This window comes from Heterocephalus glaber, unplaced genomic scaffold (assembly GCF_053883595.1).
Source record: "Heterocephalus glaber isolate CG9 unplaced genomic scaffold, H.glaber_assembly_v1.0 deba00001760, whole genome shotgun sequence".
Classification (NCBI taxonomy): Eukaryota; Metazoa; Chordata; class Mammalia; order Rodentia; family Bathyergidae; genus Heterocephalus; species Heterocephalus glaber.
The window spans coordinates 6388142-6408604 of record NW_028258457.1 but is presented as its reverse complement, the minus strand read 5'-3'; the positions used below and the strand labels follow the sequence as shown (position 1 = coordinate 6408604).

Sequence of the window (20463 nt, the reverse complement as noted above, 5' to 3'; positions counted from 1 at the left end):
GGGCTGGACTTGAACTTGTGATCCTCCTGCCTCAGCCTCCCAGAGTGATGGGATGACAGTCGTGCACCACTGCGCCTAATAAAAACCATTTTTTTTTGTACCAGGCATCGAACTCGGGTCCTCGCACTTGCGGGGCAGGCGGCAGAACCACTAAGCTAAATCCCTGGCCTAAACTTTTTTCTTTTTTTATTCCAGGTGAATGCATAGCTTGGGAGAGCTACTTGAGACTCAGCAAGCAGCCTGTTCCTCCTTACACTTCCGCTCTGCAGCTGCGCTCTAGCCCGGCCCTGCTTCAGCTCGGCCCGTGGAGTCCCTCATGGACTGATCCCCGCGCATGCGCCAGGGCAGAGCTCTGGGAGCAGATCAGGGCTCAGGCCAGGGAGGCCGGGACAGGAAACTCTCTGGTGTACAGTAGGTGCTTAGCAGAGAGTTGGCTACGGCAGCCCTCCAGGCACTCGAGAAGCCGGAGGGGACTGTCCAGGAAGGAGCTGGGACCAGAGTGGAGGTGCTGGCCTCTATTGCGTCCACCCGGGATGGAGACCTGGAGAACATGGGCTCCCGTTTGTCTCGGGCCTGCTGTTGCACGAGCCTTGCTCTCCGGGACCCGGCTCCCCATGGTAGGGCTCCAGCCATCAGGGCGTGTCCTGAGGGCACAGGAATCCACAGCTGGATCTAGGAACGGAATACAGAGCCCCGAACAAGACCCCTCCTTCCACCCCCATTTGCTTTTGGACCATTGATGACAAAAGCCACGTGCTTTCCACAAAAGCCCCGGGCCAGTGGGTCAGTATTGTAGGTAGCTAGGCGCACTCCTGTGATCCCAGCACTCAGGAGGCTGAGGCAGGAGGATCACAGGGAGTCAGTGAGTACAAGGCCAGCCTGGGCTACATAGGGTGACCCTGTTTCAACCAAACAAAAGAAAAAGAAAAAAATGTAAAAGTTGCTCAGCAAGAGACCCCAGTGGAGGAAATCTAAACCCAGCAGAGAACGGGGGAGGTTAGGAAGGGGTCGTGTCTTTATGGGTGGGGACAGGTCCCCAAGGCTGTACTTTTTGTACAAGATAGATGTCACCACCTGGCTCTCTGGCAGGGATAGCTCATGTTGTGGTGGTCACAGGCTCAACCTGAAAGCCACCATCTCAAAAGGATGTCAGGTGCTTGCCCCCTTGTGCCGGTTGCCTTTATTTTAAGCCTACTGTATACAGTGGCCCTGCTATTATTTGGCACCAATCTTAATAACTGAATGTTAAGTGGGGACGTGAGGCTGAGACATCCATATACAAGAGGCAGGACAAACTGAGGGGTGAATTTCCCAAAGAAATGGTCAGAAAATTTGTCCTGGTGGCTTTATGCTAAATGTTTATTTTTTTGTTGAACGGGGGATATGCACTCACGTTTGTTTATCTGCGGCACTGGGGATAGAACCCAGGACCTTCACACTGAGCTCCATCCCTCACCCTTTTTATTGATTATTTTGAGACAGGCTCTTGCTAAGTCACTATGTTGCCCAGGCGATCCTTCTGCCTCAGCCTCCTGACTGTGGGATGACAGGCATTCACTGCCAAGTCTGGCTCTCCTGTAGACTTTAAATCATGTCTAGATGACTTCAGCATCATTAATGCAGTGTAAATGCCCTGCACATAGTTGTCCTATTGCACTGTGTAGAGGATAACAGCAAGAGAAAAGGGTATGTGCGTGTTCAGTCCATTCGCAATTTTTCCCAAACATTTTCAATTTGTCATTGGTTGAATTGGCAGATGCGGAGCTATGCATACAGAGGTGGCTGTACTGTATGCAGCCTGTGCTCCATAATAAGTTCAAGTCCAGCCTGAACCGCATAGTGAGACCCTGTCTCCAAAAAACAAAATCCTTCTAAGTAGGCTTAGAGTTAGGGTGAGAGGCTGAGGCAGGAGGAGTCCAAGATTGAACATAATCAGGACAGTTTAGCCACGTAGCCCCAAGCTCACGGGATGCTGCAGTTTGGATAAGTGTCCCCCAAGGCCCATGTGTTCTCAGCATACTGCTTTTGGAGGGAGTGGAACCTTAAGAGGCGGGGCCTTGTGGAAGCCCCTAGTCCTTGGAGGTGTGTCCTTAAAGGGACAGCAGCTCCCCAGGTCCTTCCCTGCTCTGATCCACTACCTGCCCCTGCATGACCTGTTATCTCACCACAGGGGCAAAGTGACCACAGACTGGCAATGCCAAAATTGGTGTATTCTTCACTGTTCCATCACTGTGACAAAATTCCTGACACATACAGCCTCACAGAGAGTCTCTGTGGCTCACAGCTTCACTGGGTTCAGTTCATGATGGGCCGACTCCAGGCCGGAAGAGCTGCTCATATCATGGCGGCTGGAGGCAGAGAGACAGAGGAAGGAAGTGACCAACTTGTTCACAGATCAAGGGATCAATAGATTAATCCATTTGATTGCTGCCTTGGGGCCCAATCCTCACAACTGGATCCACAAGGGCCTCTCTCTCTCTCTCTCTCTCTCTCTCTCTCTCTCTCTCTGTACCAGGGATTGAACTGAAGATCTTGAGCTTGGGAGGCAGGCGATGGCACCACTGAGCTAAATCCCCAGCCCCAGACCTTCTCTCTTTATACAATGATGGCCTCTGGTATTTTGTGATAGTGATGGAAAGCTGACCACGCAGGAAACTCAGGGAAATGGTGTCCAGGAAACATCTGTGGGTGTGTGCCAGGCCTACCTCAGTTTATAGCTGGGGCTGAATGCCAAGCTGGGACAGGACTGGTCACCCAGAAAGGGAGGGGTGAAGTCAGGTCTGCCCAGCTGTCCTCTCAGGCCTCAGGAGGACAGTGTCTCTGGCTTTCATAATGTACAGACCCATCAACCACGGGACAGCTGAGGGCCAGGGACAGGGATGACAGAGACCTGGAGAGACAGGCACAGCACCAAGGAGAGACGAAGTTAGGAAGAGAGGAAAAGATGTGGGGACATGGGACAGAGACAGAAACATGCAAAGAGAGAGACAGGGACAGGGGTGGAGGGGATGATGTGGGTGACGTGGGCAAGGGAGAAGGCAGAGGACTTGTAGGCAGAAAGATGGGTACGGATGGAGATATTGAGACAGAGGCAGAGAGAGACAGACAGACAGGCATAGTTTAGACCTAAAATCAGGCATGGTGGCCCACACCTGCAATCCCAGTATTGTGGCAAAGTGGAATAGCTCAGTGTCACAGCCAACCACCACAGCTCCGAGCCACAGCTCAGTGTTACAGCTCTGGTCTGCACTATCGCAATTTGAAGGCTCAAGAATGTGATTGTCACTTGAAGAGATGGAGAAAAACCTTTATTATGCCGGCAGGCTCAGAGGAGTTTGTACTCTGAAGTCTGAGGGCCTCACCAGAAATGAGAGCCTCCTTACGTACGGATCTACAGAATAGATGAGCATGCTCACTGAAGCAGAGGGGCAGAGTTACAGAACATTCCTGAAAGGGCTGCAGTTAACAGAACATTCCTGACAGGGTGGAAGTTCAAACAGTTACAGAACATTTTCATACATTGGGCAGGAGCTGCCCAGCAGCACAAACTGTTACATTTCTGGAACAAAACATTCTGTGGGAAAAAAAACCCATGGAGGCAAGGCAACCTGTCTTATTGTATAGTATTGTTGTATCATCAGCACTGTGGGAGGCTGAGGAGGAGGATCTCAACTTCAAGTCCAGCCTGGGCAATTTAGTGACTTAAAGAGACCTCATCTCAAAATAAAGAATAAATAAAAAGGGCTGATGTAGCTCAGTGTGAAGGCCCTGGGTTCAATACCCAGAACTGGAAAAAACCAAAATAAAAAGATCAAGGGCTGGGGATTTAGCTCAGTGGTTCCACCGCCTGCCTCAAAAGTGCAAGGTCCCGAGTTCGATCCCCAGCACCAAAAAAAGAAAAATCAAAATACTTCCTGCATGGTGGGGAAGGACCCCAAAAGGCCTGGGGACTTCACATGACAGCCACATGGCGGGCCCAGGGATTTAGCTCAGTGGTTTCACTGCCTGCTGCTCAAGCGCAAGGACCTGAGTTCGATCCCCACACCAAACAAACAAACAAACAAAAAAAGACAGTCACATGGGCCTTTCCTGTCGCTGCTGGACTTGAGTGGATGATGCATAACAGTAGTGTCACTGAGAGTCTGTGTCACCAAAGCCTTTGTGAAACTCTGGGCCTCCTTGGGCCCAGGAGCCAGGTCGCTCTGTCTTCCAGGTTTATGTCTTTATTTTGGTTTTTTGAGACAGGGCTTCACTATGTAACCCAGCGTGGACTCCAATTCATGAGGATCCTCCTTCCTCAGCCTCCTGAGTGCTGGGATGACGGGCCTGTGCCACCTCGCCGGGTCAGAAGGGTTCTTCAGGTCACCCAGGCTCCCCTGTGAGGGACTCAGGAATGCTGTCTCCGCCACAGGGGCCCTGGGGACAGAGGTGCTGGTGACATCACAGTGGCATCTGGAACCCTGGGGGCTTCCGGACTGATTCCGCCGGCTGCAGCCCCATGCCCAGGCTTCAGAGGCGCCATGCGGGTGCTGGCATCTGTGCGTCACCGCCCTTAAGCCCCTGACCCAGCCACCTCGGTCCCCACCACGGCCACAGGTGCCCTGGGAGGCCCCACAATACCCAGAGGCCGCCAGTCAGGGGCCCCCAGGGAGACCTAGCCGCCGGCGGCAGAGGGCAGGGCGGCCATGTGGCGGGCGTGGTTGGCCTGCGCGGCGCTCACCGCCGGGCTGGCGCTATCCCTGCTGCTGTCCCCGTCGTGGGCCGTGGTGCGGGCCGTGCTGGACGGCAACGCCAGCTCGGTGGACTTCGCGGCCCTGCCGGCGCTGTTCGGGGTCCCCCTGTCCCCCAAGGGCATGCGGGGCTACCTGACAGAGGCCAGGCCAGCCAACGCGTGCCAGCCCATCCAGGGCCCGCGGGCCAGGGGCAAAGGCTCGCTGGGCGCCATCGCGCTCATCCAGCGCTACGACTGCACCTTCGAGCTGAAGGTGCTGCACGCGCAGCGCGCCGGCTTCGAGGCGGCCATCGTGCACAACGTGCGCTCCGAAGAGCTGGTGCGCATGGCGCCGGGCTTCGAGGACCTGTGGCGCCAGATCGCCATCCCCGCCGTGTTCGTGGGCGAGGCCGCCTCCCGAGACCTGCGCGTCCTGCTGCGCTGCGACCCGGCTGCCCACGTGCTGCTGCTGCCCGAGGCCGCGCTGCGCCAAGTCCCGCTCTGCCGCCCCGCGCTGGCCCCGGCCTGGACGCTGGGCCGTGGCCTGGCCTCGGTGGCCGTCGCCCTCCTGGTCCTGCCGCGCCTGGGGCCCTGGGCGCGCGCCTGGTGGGGCCGGGCGCCGTCGGTGAAGACGCAGACGCGGCAGAAGGCGGAGGTGAGGGTCTACGCCCGCCGCAGCGACCTGTGCGCCATCTGCCTGGACGAGTACGAGGACGGGGATCAGCTCAAGATCCTGCCCTGCGCCCACGCCTACCACTGCGCCTGCCTCGACCCCTGGCTGGCCCAGGGCACCCGCCGCGGTTGTCCCCTGTGCAAGCGGCCGGTGGCCAGCTCCGAGGACGGCTCCGACTCGGCCACGGAGAGCCAGGCCGACGAGGGCCCGCGCGCCCCGATCTGGGCCGTCCAGGAGGGGCTACGACCCCCGGCGCCCAGGCTGCTGGTCAGGACCTCCCTGCGTCGCTCCTACAGCTTCATGTCCCCTCCGGGACCCGGGGACCCTCCTGGTGCCCATGCCTGCCGGCGGGAGGGGACCCAGGGCACAGAGGGGCACTGAGGAAAGTTCCTAGAATAAAGTGGGATTCAGCGTGCATTGTCGCCCTCCTGCACTGCCACTGTGCGCCCCACCCGGCTGAGGGACTCTGCATGCCCTGGGGTGAGAAAACAGAGGGCTGGGCCAGGTTCTGGGTGGCTCTGAGACAGGGTCCCCAGTCCGTGTCCATCCAGGGACTGGGCCCAGTATTCCTTTTGCCTTTTAAAAGAGAGGGTGTGAGGGGCTGGGGATTTAGCTCAGTGGTTTCACCACCTGCTGCCCAACCACAAGGACCCAAGTTCAATCCCCAGTACCAAAAAAAAAAGAGAGAGAGAGGGTGTGGTGGTGCACGTCTGTCATCCCAGCACTCCAGGAGGCTGAGGCAGGAGGATCGCTGTGAGTTTGAGGCCAGCCTGGGCTACATAGTGAGTTTAAGGCCAGCATGAATTGTGTAGGGAGACTCTGACTCAAAAACAAAACAATATAGGCCCGGGAATTTAGCTCAGTGGTTCTGCCGCCTGCCCCACAAGCACAAGGACCTGAGTTCAATCCCTGGTACCAAAACCAAAAAGCAAAACAACAACAACAAAAGACTGGGAAGATAGCACGGGGCTGCTGGGCAAGGTGGAACTGTGTTTGTTGGGAAGGGCACAGCGTATTCGAGGGCCCTGCGTGCAGGAAGCTCGGGAATTCTGGGTCTGATGGAAAACATCCCCCTCGATACACACAGACCCTTCAGCAAATAACAGCATTTCTGGCTTGTGATCACGCTCTCTGCCATGGCCAAGAGTGCTTAGGCCCCACATTCTAGAAGGATAAATGGAAGGAGGCCTTATTCTAATCAACTTTATTTTTTTAGATAAGAAAACCAGAAGCCCAGAGAGATAACTTGCTCTGGGGCTCAGAAGCCCAGAAGGGACAAAGCTGGGATACGAATTCAAAAATGCCCATCTCCATCCAGAGTCTGTTTACTACTTCTATGGCATGGCTATGAAGGATGGGTGGAAGGAAAGATGGACAATATGAAAAAAAAAAAAAAGAAAGATGGACAATATGTTCTTCACCTCCTTTATCCCACGCCCTCTGCTCCTAGTGATACAACCAGCAAGAGGCAAATTCCCAGGAGTTGGTACTGCATCACCAGCAGCCACCACCAGGAGGCTGGCTGCCAAGATCTGTGCCCTGACAGAGTCCGGAAGCGGGTTCAAAGGCTGTGACCATTGTGAGTCCTCCTCCCTGTCCCTGCCTCCTCCCCACGGCCTGCCCCTCCTTCCCATCCCTCACAGCCTCCCTACCAGGCCCAGAAGGGGAGGACGTTCTCTGGAACAGATGGCCGCCTTCCTCGCCCAGCACCCTGCCAGTTAATTAACGCCGCCTGTAATTAAACTTCCCACAAATTAGCTGTCAGCTACGCTAAAGGGAACCGTCCCTCGCAAATGCCACCTTGACTTGGTGAATTGTGGGCCTTGTCGACAAAATAATTAAAGGCAGAGGGAAGCAACCCAAGTCGGGAGTCCTTCTCCTAATATCTCTATTGCTGTCCAGAGCCAAAATCTGCCATCCGGGACTCAGAAATACAAGGCTCTGCCCACCCAGGTTGCTCCAGTTAATGTTTTCCTTGCTGAGTACCTACTGTGTACAGCTACTATGTGGTGGAGGCTGATGAGGAGGTCGTTGGTGCCTCCCTGGAACTTAATGTACTGAACATAAAAATGTAAAAGCAAAAGAAGTAAAGTTTACAGCATCCCAGGTGGAGGCCACAGCCATGCAAAGGCCCTGGGGCAGGATGGAGCCCTATGAGGTATAGGAGCACTGAGGAGGCCTGTGGCTGGAGCAGAGGGAGCAAGGGGCAGAGAGGGAAGAGGACAGGCGGGGAGGGGCACTGTAGGACCCTGTGGGCTGCAGGGAGGACTTGGGCTTTGACCCTAGGGAAGTGGGAGCCGTGAAGGGCCAAGGGCACAGGAAGGAGAACCTGACTCGGTGCTCACAGTGCCTTTCGGTGGCCCCAGCCTGTCCCTCCCCACCGTGCTGGGTCCCTCCCGCATGGAGGATGGGCATGAGGGCAGCCTGCCTGTAGGACATTTTTCAGCTCTTTGAAGCAGGCTTCAGCTCTTGTAGTGCCCCAGGGCCTCTGCCCATGCCAGACTGGCTGTGCAGCGACCTGTCCTGCATCCTTCACCCTGGTCTTTGCTCTGCATTCCCGCCTCCAGGGAGCACCCCCCACCCAGAGGCCCCAGTGTGAACCCGGCTGCCTTGGAGGTCATCAGCCTGGCAAGCTGCAAGGCATCCTGGGAGTGGGAAGGACTCAATCCTATGTCTGCTTTCTTGCCAGCCTGGCAAAGTCCCCGAGCCCTCCCCTGACCCCAGGAAGCCCGGGATCCCCCACAGTTGGGTCTGTAAATAATACTAAGTCAGAACAGAGCTTATCTGAGACCCCAGGGCAAGATGGGTTTCAGATCACAGAATGTGGAAGCAGTCAGGACTCTGAGAAGAGCCTCCTCTAGAGATAGTATTTCACCCGGCAGGGCCTGGGGCAGCTGGTATCACACACAGAAGCAATTATGAAAATGGGAGCCGGGCGCAGTAGCACAGCCATGTCATCCCAGCATTCTGGGAGGCTGAGGCAGGAGGGTCTCAAGTTTGAATCCAACCTGAGCAACTTAGTGACTTAGTGACACCCTGTCTCAAAAGAAAAAAAAGAGGGGCTGAGGCTGTTGCTCAGCAATAGAACACCCCTTTTCCATCCCCAGGACTTGAAATAATAATAGTAGCAAGCTGAGACTGCGCGTGCCTTCAGCCCCCTCCTGCTGTCTCCCAGAATCCCCAAGGGGCTGAGGTGCAGAGCTCCACTGCCAGATGGGGAGGGGGGCTTCAAAATCAAGCAGCACCTGCAGAAAGCCAGAAAAGAAGTGCATCGTAATCTCTCTGAAAATTACACACACATGTCCCGAGGGCGTTTTCTGGGTGACAAGCAGTATAGTTCTCAAGGAAGGCAGTGGCTCTGCGATTCACGCATTTGTCAAAGCCAGCGGTACCCTTCCCCCCCGCCCCTATAAAGCTGATCCAATGGGGGAAATCCAAATGCCAAGAACATGGGCTCACAGGCACTGCGCCGGCAGGGATGCGAAATGGTACAGCCAAGCCGCAACCATTTGGCAGTCTGTATGAGGGAAAGATGCCTGAGCAGATGACAGCGGCCGCACGCCTAGGTGTTTGCCCAAGGGAAGCCCAAGCAGATGTCCACCTGGAGGCGCTCGAGTCAGTGCTTTGCAGCTTTCTTCCTGAAAAGCAAACAGAAGGAAGGACCCAAATGCTTGTTAGCCAACAACAGGAAAGCATGCAGCAGGCCAACTGCACTGGAATACGATGCAGCGATGAAAAGGAAGGAAGGACCGAGAGGCACCATGGCTTGCAGGAATGGCAAAAGCATGGGCCAGATGCAAAAGACTATGTCCCAGCATGGGTAGCAGTGCATCCCTGTCATTCCAGCACTCTGGGAGGCTAAGCCAGGAGAATCACAAGTGTGAGCCCAGCCTGGGCAACTTAATGACTTAGAGAGATCCTAACTTGAACTTTTATTTTATTTATTTACTTTTTTTGGTACCAGGGATCAAACTCGGGTCCTTGCACTTGCGCAGCAGGCGGCGAAACCACTGAGCTACATCCCTGGCCCATGAAATTTTAAAGAAGTAAAAAAGGGGGCTGGGGATGTAGCTCAGTGCAAAGGCCCTGGGTTCAATCCGCTGCACTAAAAAAAATATTTTTTCTGAACATATGGTCTGCCTATGTAGCTCAGGCTGGTCTCAAACTTTCAGTGATTCTCCTGCCTCAGCTTCCCAAGTGCTGGGGTGACAAGTGTGTGCCACCATTCCCAGCTCCCCCCCAATTTTTTAAAATAAAGAATGTTCTTCTGGAGGTCAGGGCCGAGATACAATGAGACAGCATTTTTCCTTAGATGCAAAACTTCAGAAAAGCACCCAAAACCACAGCACAAAGCTAAATAACATTTGGCTGTAATATTTTTTAAAAATTATAATTAATGCCAAAACAATTTTCCAAGATGAGCACAACATCAAAATCTCAAACGAAGACAGGAAGGGCTCCATCTCCCCCGCCCCGCCCCCACCCCGTGTCTGGTCTTGCGTGGACGCTAGGGACGAGGACCCCGCGTGGGTGACAAAGTGCCGGGCTGCCCAGTGGTGAAGTGCGTGATTTAGGGGGCGGGGAGTGCACATCACACCGCGATAAGAAAGTGAAGAAACGCAGGCAAACAAAACAACCAGATACAGGCTCAAAAACGCCCACAGTTAGAAGAAAAATTTAAAAAATTCCACCAGGACGGTTGTGGGCAGGGAAGGGGGGGAAGGGAGAATTTTAAAAAACAGGAGCAGTCCGGGCAGCGGCAGTGGGGTGGGGGGTAAATACGTCTTGGCCCGCAGCCCCCAGCTCTCCTGGGCTCACGGCAAATTGACAGGGGACAGCGGGGAGCTCCCCCCACCGGCCTCGCCCCCCCCCCCCGTGAATCCACAGCCAGGCAGCAGCGGGCCCGAGAGGTGCCAGTGGCCGCGGGGGCCTCTGCCCTGTTAGTTTGCGAGTCTTGCAAGACAGGGACCCGGGTCTGATTTGGCCATTACTGTATCTCCAGGGAAGCTGCACACAGTGGGAGCTCAATAAATGCACAGTGACCTGAGAGGGGTGGCTCGGGGCTTTTTACTGCGGAGCGGTGGGGTGTCTTCTCCTCCTCTTGGGGGACTCGAGGAGGAAGAGGGCAGGGGTAGCTCAAGCCAGCCCAGCCCCTTATGTTGGGACCGGGGCCCAGAAAGGCGCATGAGCAGGTGGGGGCCCGCAGTTAAGGGCGATGGAGGGGACGCAGGTGCCACCTTGGGGCTGTGCCCGGGTCAGCCCGCGGCGCTCGGAGGATGCTGGACCCTCGCCAGCCAGAGCAGACGGCGGTCTGGTCCTTCACGGGTCGGGGGGAGAGCAGAGAACCCGGCTGCCAATGGGAGCACGAAGGGGCGCATTACCTCATCAGGCAGCTCGGCCATTGGCTGCAGGCTCCCAGTGGGCGGGCCCTGGGCGCCAACTCCTGGCAACCGCAAGGGTGGGGGCAGAGCGTGCGCGGGGACTCTGCAGTGCCTGGAGGCTGGGAGGGGGGTCTTCAGAAGCCTGTCGCACCCCCCACGCGGGTCCCCAAGCTGCAGACACGTCCCCACCCCCAGTGAAAACACACCCCACTTTGCCAGTCTGCGCCTGAGACCCCAGCATCTACCCCATAGCGTCCGAAGGGGCACAGAGCCATAGAGGTCCCGGGACAGCCGCCTAGGGGCTCTGAGTCTCTACTGTGTACGGGGCAGGGGGCTGCAGGAAACAGGACAGACCAGGGGTCTCAACTCAGGGTCCTGCACCCCAAAGTGGGTAGGGAAAGGAAGGTAAAGAGATGAGGCGGGCCGTGCAGGGCCTGAGGACTGCAGGGAGGACCTGGGCTTTGGCCCAGGAGCTGGGAGCCGTGGAGGGCTGAGGGCAGAGGTGGCAGAGGTGTGCGGGGCCGCTGGCTCGAACCGCGGGCTCAGGCTCCTGTGCCCCTGAGTCACCGCTCTCCCTGCTCCTGACTCAGGAGGGCCCCTGGGCCCCCCAAGTGCTATCAGTCACCGCTGTTTCTGGGCTTCCTGGCTGAGACCCCGATTTTAGAAAAACCCACCTGTCCTCGTGTCTGTCTGCTGAGACCCTCCGTGGCTCCCCACTGCCCTCGGGACAGAGCAGAGGCGGCTCATTGCTTGTGACAAGGCCCTGAGGGTTCCCCCATCCTTGCCTCCCTGACCTGTCCCCGCGGCTGTCCCCGTGGCCAGCACCATTAGCTGACAGCCACCCCCTGCTCCCCGCCGGCCCCGACGCTGCGGCCAGCGGAGCCCCCTTTGAAGAGTGACTACTACCAGCCGGTAGATTAATGGGCAGAGAGCGCAGGCTTCTCTGCTCTGCCGCTTCTACAAACTAAATGTGCCCGTGTAATCACAATTAAAGACATGTCCACGGCGGCGGCTGCTTCCGGCTTCCCCAGCCTGGCCACGCCCTCCCATCCCCTCTGCGGCCACGTCTGCCCGATTCCTCCCCTTTCACTGGTTCAGTGTTAGCTGTCTCCCACCACTTCTTTCCAGTCCCCTCTTCTCTCCCTATTTTTCTGCTCCCAAATCTCTCTCTCAAACTCCCCTCTCTCCCCATTTCAATTTTCCACCGGGGTTGGAACCCAGAGCCTTTGTACTGAGCTCCATCTCCAGCCCGTAAAAATGTTTTATTTTGAGACAGGGTCTCACTCACCAAGTTGCTGACTTGCCCAGCCTGGGCTTGAGTTTGCAATCCTCTTGCCTCAGCCTCCCAGAGCACTGGGATCACAGGTGCTCTTGTGCCACCACTCGGGGCTCCCGCACCTCCTTGAATGCTGTAATTTACATCCACCAGGCACCCTGGGGAACCACCACCAGGGCAGGTGGGACTTTCCCGGTCCTGAAGCCCCACGGAGCCCCTCCCATTAGGCTGCCCTTGAGGAGCACCACATTCTGTCCCTTCCTGCCCTCATCCTCCAGTCCTGATGTCCGGCCTCTGTCCCCCAGTCTGACTGTGGGAGCAGAGCATCTTGTGCCTCCATCCTCGGCCACCCAGTTGACTTCATAACAGGAACTGAGGGGCTGAAGCTGCAGATGCCCACTGGGGAACTAAAAGCAGGAGAAAGCTGGGTATCTTGGCCTTCATTTCCTTTCTTTTTAAATTTTTATTTATTTACTTATTTATTTTTGAAATTGGGCCTCGCTGTGTAGTTGAGACTGGCCTTGAACTCATTGTGTAGCCCCAGTCTGGCCTCAAACTTGAGACAATCCTCCTGCCTCAGCCTCCTGAGTGCTAGGATTACAGCTGTGTCCCACCTTGCCCAGCGCTTCAGCCTTCAGTTTTTGTCTGTCTCCCCTTTTGTCTTAACTCTGGGTCAGATCCCTGCTCAACCCTGCCTGTGTCCCATTAATCACTTAGGAAGCATCTGTCTACAAGACCTCTAGTACCGGGTTTATTAGCCTTCAATTTACCTGGCCTTTCTCATCCCTCTTCGAGACTGAGGACTCAGACAAGGGCGACAAGGTATTTTCAACATTCACAGAGGATGTTTAATGCCAGCTTTTACATCGCCCTATTCTAGGCTCCCTGGAGAAACTCCAGGAAGTCTCCAGGCATTGTCCTAAACCCTAGCTGCCGGGTGTGGTGGTGCACACTTGTGATCCTAACACTTGGGAGGCTGAGTCAGGAGGATCACTGAGACTTCAAGGCCAGCTTGGGATACACAGCAAGACCCTGCCTCAGAAAAGCAAAACATCAAAACAAGACAATGAAGTAAACCCACAGCCACCTCAAATTTCAGGAGCAGCAGAGCCTCTCAGAGCAGATCACCCCATGGCAGGGTTGTGCTGAGGGGCAGCACCTCTCAAACTGCAGTAACTCTTTGAGGGCAGGGCCCAGCAGGGCTGCATGCTGAGGTCCATGGTGGCCTCAGGGCCCACAGCGGCCTCTTCCTAGTCAATGTAGGCCACTGAGGAGCACCAGCAGCCAGGGCCCTTCTCTCAGCCCCTTTCCGCTATGCCCCAGGCCTCGAGGAAGCTCAATGTGCTCCCAGGGGTCCCGGCGGGGAGCCCCGATTTCTGAGCTAAACCTGACTCCATCCCCATCCCCTACAGATGGGCCTGGGGGTCCCAGGGTCCCGCTCCAGCCCTCTTGTGGTACAGAGGGTGACACTGAGGCCGCCAGATGCCCCCTCCAAGGCACAGCATGAGTCCAGGCCTGCAGGGGCCAGCGGTCGGCTGTGTGGCCTCAGCATGGCCTCCACCCTTCCCAAGCCTCAGTTTCCCTACTGTGGAATGGAAGCCGGGTGTGGAGCCTGGAGTGCTGAGCAGTGGTCTCTGTGCTAACACTGGTGACCTGGCACGGAGCTGGGCCACTAGCTCACAGGCAGGATCCATAATGACGACCTTCGGCCAGGCATGGTACTGCACACCTGTCATCCCAACACTCAGGAGGCTGAGGTAGGAAAGTTGCTATGAGTTTGAGGCCGTTCTAAATGGCAGAGTGAGACCCTGTTTCAAAATACCAAAAGAAATCCCCAAATAATGACTCCCTTCACCTTGGGGCTGGGTGACCTATCAGACTTGGATTCCCCAAATGCTCACTGTGTGCTGAGACAAAGGCTGGGATTTAATCTGGATTCTCCCAGAATCCAGGCCATTGTATGCTTGAGGCTTCTGAGCTAAACCCAGTCTCATCTGCATTTTACACATGAAAGGTTGAAGCACAGAGAGGATGCAGCACGCAGCCCATGAGTGGCAATGCTAGGATTCAAACCCAGAGCTCCCAGCTGGACACAATGTCAGAACACAGTGGCCAGCCCATCCTCCCTGTAGCTGGAATTGGGGTTTGCAGACAAGCCGGGCATGCAGTTGTCAGCAGCTCCTCTGGCCTCTGATAAATCTAGGGAATTAAAATCCATTTAGAGGGAAATCTCTAAATAGGTCTGTGTTGTGTTTGGTGTGTTGTTGCTGTTGGTTTTTTTCTTCTCTTTTCCTTTCCCCCCACTGTCTCCGGCTCGGTAATGTATTCCAGAAGCGGAGCCAAGGAGGACTTAATTGAATTTAAAAGCAGGTATTACAGCTGTACCTTGGAAGGACGCACGTGGAGGAAGCTGCGCAGAGAGAGTGGTTCCTCCTGCATGAGAGCTTCCAGCTGGGGCCTCCTTGGGCTGGACCCTAAAGGAAGAGATAATGCAAGGTTGGGACATGGGGTGAACTGGGGGCCCTTGTGGGGTGCTGGGGATGGAACCTAGGGCCTTTGCACTGAGCTACATCCTCAGCACTGTTTTAGTTTTTCGTTTGAGAAAAGGCCTTGCCAAGTTGCTCAGGCTGGGCTTGAACTTGGGATCCTCCTGCCTCAGCTTCCCAGACGGTGGGAGTAACAGGTGAGCACCACCAAGCTCAGCCTTGCTTTTTCTCTTTATGGATTCCTGCCCCTGGCACAGCTTCTGGTTAGCCCCACCCAGCCCACTTGCGCACACACGCGCAGGCCACGCCCACAAGCAGCTATTACCCCTGCCCCTGCCCCCGCCAGCCTGAACCCCATCACCTCTCTCACGGACGCCTCGCTCCATCCTGGATTTCCCACAGCAGCCAAAAGAATTTTTTTCTCTGAAAACTGTTTTTTTTTTTTTCTTATAAAACGGGGGCAAAATAGACATAACATAAACTTCACCATCTCAACCATTTTCAAGGCTGCCACTTGGTGGCTTTCGGCCATTCATAAGGTCGCCAGGCACCGTCACCATCTATTTCCAGAACTGTCCCATCACCCCGAATAGGGACTCTGCCACAACGGAAGCCTCCTCGTGGCTGCCTCCCCCCCCCGCCCCCGCCCCGCATCCACCAGTCTACTTAGTCCCTAGAGACCCGGCTGCTCTCCCCACCTAGTAAGTGTGATCACATGATCACACTTTGTCTTTTGTGGTCAAAGGCTGCTCCTGTCTCTGAGCCTTGTGTCTTTGAGGTCCATCGATCCAGCAGCAGACAGGATTTCCTGTGTAGCCTAGGCTGCCCTTGAACTTATGATCCTCCTGCCTCAGCCTCCCGAGTGCCAGGATCCCAGCCCTGTACCACCTCAGAGCATCTTTTCAAGGCTGAGTAATATTCCTCTGTGTGGCCAGACCACGCCCCATTTCATCTGTTTACAGAGGCTGGGTAATTCCCCCTGCTGGCTGTGGGGAATGGGCTGTTAGCAACATGGGTCAACAGAGAATTAGTTTGAACCTCTTCTTAGTGACCATTCTCTCTTTTTCTTTTTCTTTCTTTTTTTGGGGGGGGGTGTGTGTGGTAGTAATAGGGATTGAACCCAGGGCTTTCACAGTAAGCTACATCCACAGCCTTTTTTATTTTTTAATTTTGGGTCAGGGTCTTGCTAAATCGTCCAGGCTGGGCTCCACTTGTGATCCTCCTGCCTCAGCCTCCCAGCGTGCTCAGATGACAGGCAGGCACCGCCATGCCCAACTCTTCCCTATTTCTTATCTTGATTAAATCCTGCTCAGCTGTCAACTCTCATCTTTCACTGGTTCTTGGACGCCCTCCTGGATCAACCGGACTGGATCCGCGGCCTCCTTTGGGTCCCCACAGTTGCCCGAGCGTGCCCCAGCAGCACTCTGAGCACGGAGCACGGTGACACCCTCATCTCCCGCGCTGGGAGGTGGAGTTCGGTATCCGGCGCCCCGGGATCCAGCCCAGGACGCAGCGCACAGTAGGTGCGAGATGCGCGCGCCCTGAACTCTGCCCAGCCTTTCCCTCCCCCAGGCCCCGCCCAGCCCCCCAAGGATCCTGTCTAATGCACACGCGGCCGCGGCCGGGCTGTCGATTAGAAATAGATCCGATCAATGCTCCGGGTTTCATCCCGCGCCGTGCCTTGATGGATGGGCGGGTGGGAGTGCTATTAAGCGGACAGAATTTTCTATATGTTGCAGGCGCTGGGCAGACTTTCTTCAAAAAAAAAAAGCTATCTGGCCGGATCTCAAAATGAGAAAGTCATTAAAAACACGCAGGCACTCACAGACACAGCGCACATCTCGCTTCTGAAGAGGGAAAAACCCCGCAATTAATACACAGTTGCAAATGTCGCAGTCCGTGAGCAAGGGCAGCGCGGTCTGCAGGTGACGGGGACCAGGGGCGGCCGTGGTCCCCCCACATGTCAGGGCTCCCGAGGCGCTGGCACCCGAGTTACCGGTTCTTGTCGCCTGAGGTTGGGCTCCTGGGAATGGGCTCTAAAGCGAGGATTTGGGGGCAAGAAGATTATGGGGGAGGTGACACGGAGGCCCCGGGGAGGGGTCACTGGCTGTGGGTACAGCGGTGCAGTCTTTGTGGTTCCCAGAGGGGGGGCGGGGTGCTGGGCGGTGTTGGGGGCTGGGGACAGCAGGGACACAGGTCCGTATCTGTCCTCCCGCACCAAAAGACAGGACCTGAGGAGTTACTGCGGATGGGCTGAGGCTGGATCGCTCAGGGAGGCACCTCTGTCAGTGTGGGGTGGCAGGTCCAGGGAGCCTTCCTGCGGGGGACAGCTAAGGGCTAGCAGGAGCTGGGCAGGTAGAAGGGTGGATGCATGGAGGCATGGACATGTAGCTGGATGGCACGCCTGCCATCCCAGCACTCTGGGAGACTAAGGCAGGAGGATGGCAAGTCTGAGCCTAGCTAGGGCACCTTAGCCACCTAATGAGATCTTGTCTCAAAATAAAAATTAAAAGGGCTAGGATGTAGTCCAGTGCCAAGGTCCTGAGTTTAATCCTCAATATAAGAAAAAAAAAAAGAGAGAAAAGAAAAATAAAAGGATGAGTAGGTGGAGTAGTGTAAGCTCGGTAAGGAGGGTTAGGGAGGTAGGGGAAGGAAGAATGGAGTGGTTAGATCTTGAGGAATTTGGAAAAAGAAGTTTGAGTGTTCTCTTTAGGGCACTGGGGAGCAATGGGGTGTTATGGAGGTGGAGAGGGGAAGGGTCAGACTTACACCAAAGATTCCTCGATCCATCTGGCTACTCTGTGGATGCCCGGAGGCCACTGGGAGGCTGGGATTTGTGTGAAGAAGATAGGTAAGTGACAGAGAGCAGGAGTGTCCTGGAGAGAATCACAACAAAACCCACGGGGCGCCAAGGGTGTGCAGTGGGGTTGAGATAGGACAGAGTCAGGGAGGCTTGTTTACAGGATTCAAGAGAGAGAAACAGCGTGGTGCTGCGGGAAGGGGCACAGAGTGAGGTGTGGGGGCCCAAGGGAAGCATAGGAGTTGGCCAGCTGTACCTGGCGGACACCCAAGTGGAGGTATCAGGAGCTGGAGAGAGGCCTGGGGCAGTCTGGGCGGAGATGGGGGGGGCATCACCAGTGACATTAAATCTGCAGAAACAAGTGTCTGAATTTGGACCATCCAGGAAAAGTGCCCATTTCAATGGCAGGGCATTACAAAGAAATGAATAAAATAAGAACAAAAGAAGGAATGATGTTCTTTTCTCTCCTAGCAGATGTCAGAAGCCCAGTTGTGCAGCTCAGAGCACTGGGCCCAGCAGCCTCAGCATCCTCAGCATCCTCAAGGTGGTGGTCCTTGGAAACCCATCAACTGTCTCCATCTTTATCCTTGGTCATATGACCTGCCTGAACCAATCAGGAGGCCAATAGGACTAGGCTTCCATATTTGGCTGGAGCGGCAGTGGCCAGGGTTGGAAGTAGGGAAAGGTGGATTGGAGGAGGTGGTGCTTCCTGCTGTTACAAACCAGCAAACCTCAGGGACTCAAAACAACAGAGGTTTGTAGTTTATGCACAGTGTGAACAGGTGTTTTCATTTTCCACCTGGTAATTCAAGGGCTTGGGCCCTCCTTGAGCTTCAAAGTGTGGCTTCCAGAGTTTGGGCCAGAACGGAAGTGAGGTCCACATCATTTTGTCCCAGGTTCCACAGGCCAAAGTCAGTCACCAGGCTGGCCTAGCTGGGAAGGATGCTGGGAAATGTCTTTCCCAGAGGGCAGAGGGAATGGGTCTGGAGGCTCCCTGGCCACAAAAGCCAGGGTGCCACTGTCTCTGAAGGTGGGGGGACAATGGAGGTTCAAGGAACTAATGTCCACCAAGAAAACCCTGTAGCTGAGGAAAAGGAGAGAAAGCTGCAGTCTATCTTGTGACATCATGGGGGATGTCATCACTAAGAAACTCCTTCAGGACAGGGACCGGGTATAAAGGTCACTACTGTGGCTCCATGTGCTGAAAAGCACCCTCACCCAGTCAGTTCTGGATACATATTTACTGAATGGGTAAACAGATGGCAGGTAGAAGGATGGATGCATGGATGGATGGATGGATGGATGGATGGATGGATGGGTGGGTGGATGGATGGATAAATGGGTGGGTGGATAAATGAGTGGATGGATGGATGGAAGGATGGATGGGTGGATGGATGGGTGGGTGGATGGATGCATGGATGCATGGATGGATGGATGGATGGATGGATGGATGGATGGATAAATGGGTGGATGGATGGGTGGATGGAAGGATGGATGGATGGATGGGTGGATGGATGGATGGATAAATGGGAGGATGGGTGGGTGGAAGGAAGGATGCATGGATGGATGGGTGGGTGGATGGAAGGAAGGATAGATGGATGGATGGGTGGGTGGATGGATGCATGGATAAATGGGTGGATGGATGGGTGGATGGATGCATGGATGCATGGATGGATGGATGGATGGATGGATAAATGGGTGGATGGATGGGTAGATGGATGGATGGATGGGTGGGTGGATGGAAGGATGGATGGGTGGATGGATGGATGCATGCATGGATGGATGGATGGATGGATGGATGGGTGGGTGGATGGATGGATGGATAAATGGGTGGATGGATGGGTGGATGGATGGGTGGGTGGATGGAAGGATGGATGGGTGGATGGATGCATGCATGCATGCATGGATGGATGGATGGATGGATGGATGGATGGATAAATGGGTAGATGGGTGGGTGGATGGAAGGAAGGATGGATGGATGGATGGGTGGGTGGATGGATGGATGGATAAATGGGTGGATGGATGGATGGATGGATGGATGGATAAATGGGGGATGGATGGGTGGATGGAAGGATGGATGGATGGATGGAAAGATGGATGAATGGATGGATGGATGGGTGGATAGATGGATGGGTGAATGGATGGTGGATAGACAGATGGCTGGGTGGATGAGGGGACAACAGGTAGGTGTATTTATAATCAAAATCATTCCTTCTATGTCTTCCACCTGCACCAGTGTGGTTGTAGGTGCTGACAACATGAGCCTCCACACAGATCCTTTACCACAGTTCACGGGTTTGGGGACAGTGTTCTGCCTTTCCATACACAGACCTCACCCTAGTGACCAGGAGATGGTTTTCAATGACACGCAAGGCAGCCTTAAGCACTACTAAATCCTAAAGTGAGAGAGCTCTCTCTTTGCACTTGTCTTTTAAGAAAGTCTTAATTGGGTGCTAATCTGTCTTTACCTCCTCCTCTGACACCCAAAATCTCCCTTTGGACAAAGGAGCCAGCAAGCTCCAGCTCAGGTCCTTAGGGACCAGTGTATTGGATCACAAATTAATGACATTACTTTTGTGTTTGCGGAGTTATTTTCTACTTACAGCGAATGCTCTGGCCTTTCGTGTACAGTAGTGGGGGTCCTAGACAGGTGGTGACTGAAGTTTGGGACTGAAATTTGAGAAGCCAGGCCAAGGCAGCTGATAGACCTGGGTCACCTTTGCTCTGTGACCTCGGGCAAGTCCCTCTTCCCCTTCGATCATCTGAAAATGCTTCCAATCATCTTTGCCTCACCAAAGGGTTCTGGCGATGTGACCCTGGTTGCATCTGCTGCCTGTCTGTGTCAGAAGACAAGAAGGGGAGAGAAGTTTGCAAATTTCCCCTGGAGTGTGAGAGAGTGAATACTGATTTATTAAGCATAGGAAAAATCCCTCATCCACCCAGGTCCCTAGGAGATGTGGGGCGATCACTCCCGGGAAAGATTTGGGGAACTCCCTCCCTGGCTGCTGCTTCCTCTCCCGGGGAGGCTGTGCAGCACTGAAGGTGGAGTGGGAGGCGTTGTTAGAATTTGGCAGTGTTGGAGGAAAGACTTTTTTTGGAGACAGAATCTCACTCTGAAACCCAGGCTGGCCTTGAA

The 20463-nt window shown here is 55.0% G+C and overlaps 1 protein-coding gene across 1 annotated transcript; it reads left to right on the top strand.

The window, feature by feature from the left end:
* Positions 1–191: 191 nt before the first annotated feature.
* Positions 192–8114, top strand: Znrf4 (zinc and ring finger 4). The gene has a single exon (XM_087201285.1). The coding sequence runs from the start codon at positions 4686–4688 to the stop codon at positions 5763–5765; it is 1080 nt and encodes a 359-aa protein (XP_087057411.1). The 5' UTR covers positions 192–4685; the 3' UTR covers positions 5766–8114.
* The last annotated feature ends 12349 nt before the right edge of the window (positions 8115–20463 follow it).

Coding starts and splice junctions, on each gene's coding strand:
- Znrf4 (XM_087201285.1), top strand. CDS start 4,686: ATGTGGCGGGCGTGGTTGGCCTGCGCGGCGCTCACCGCCGGGCTGGCG.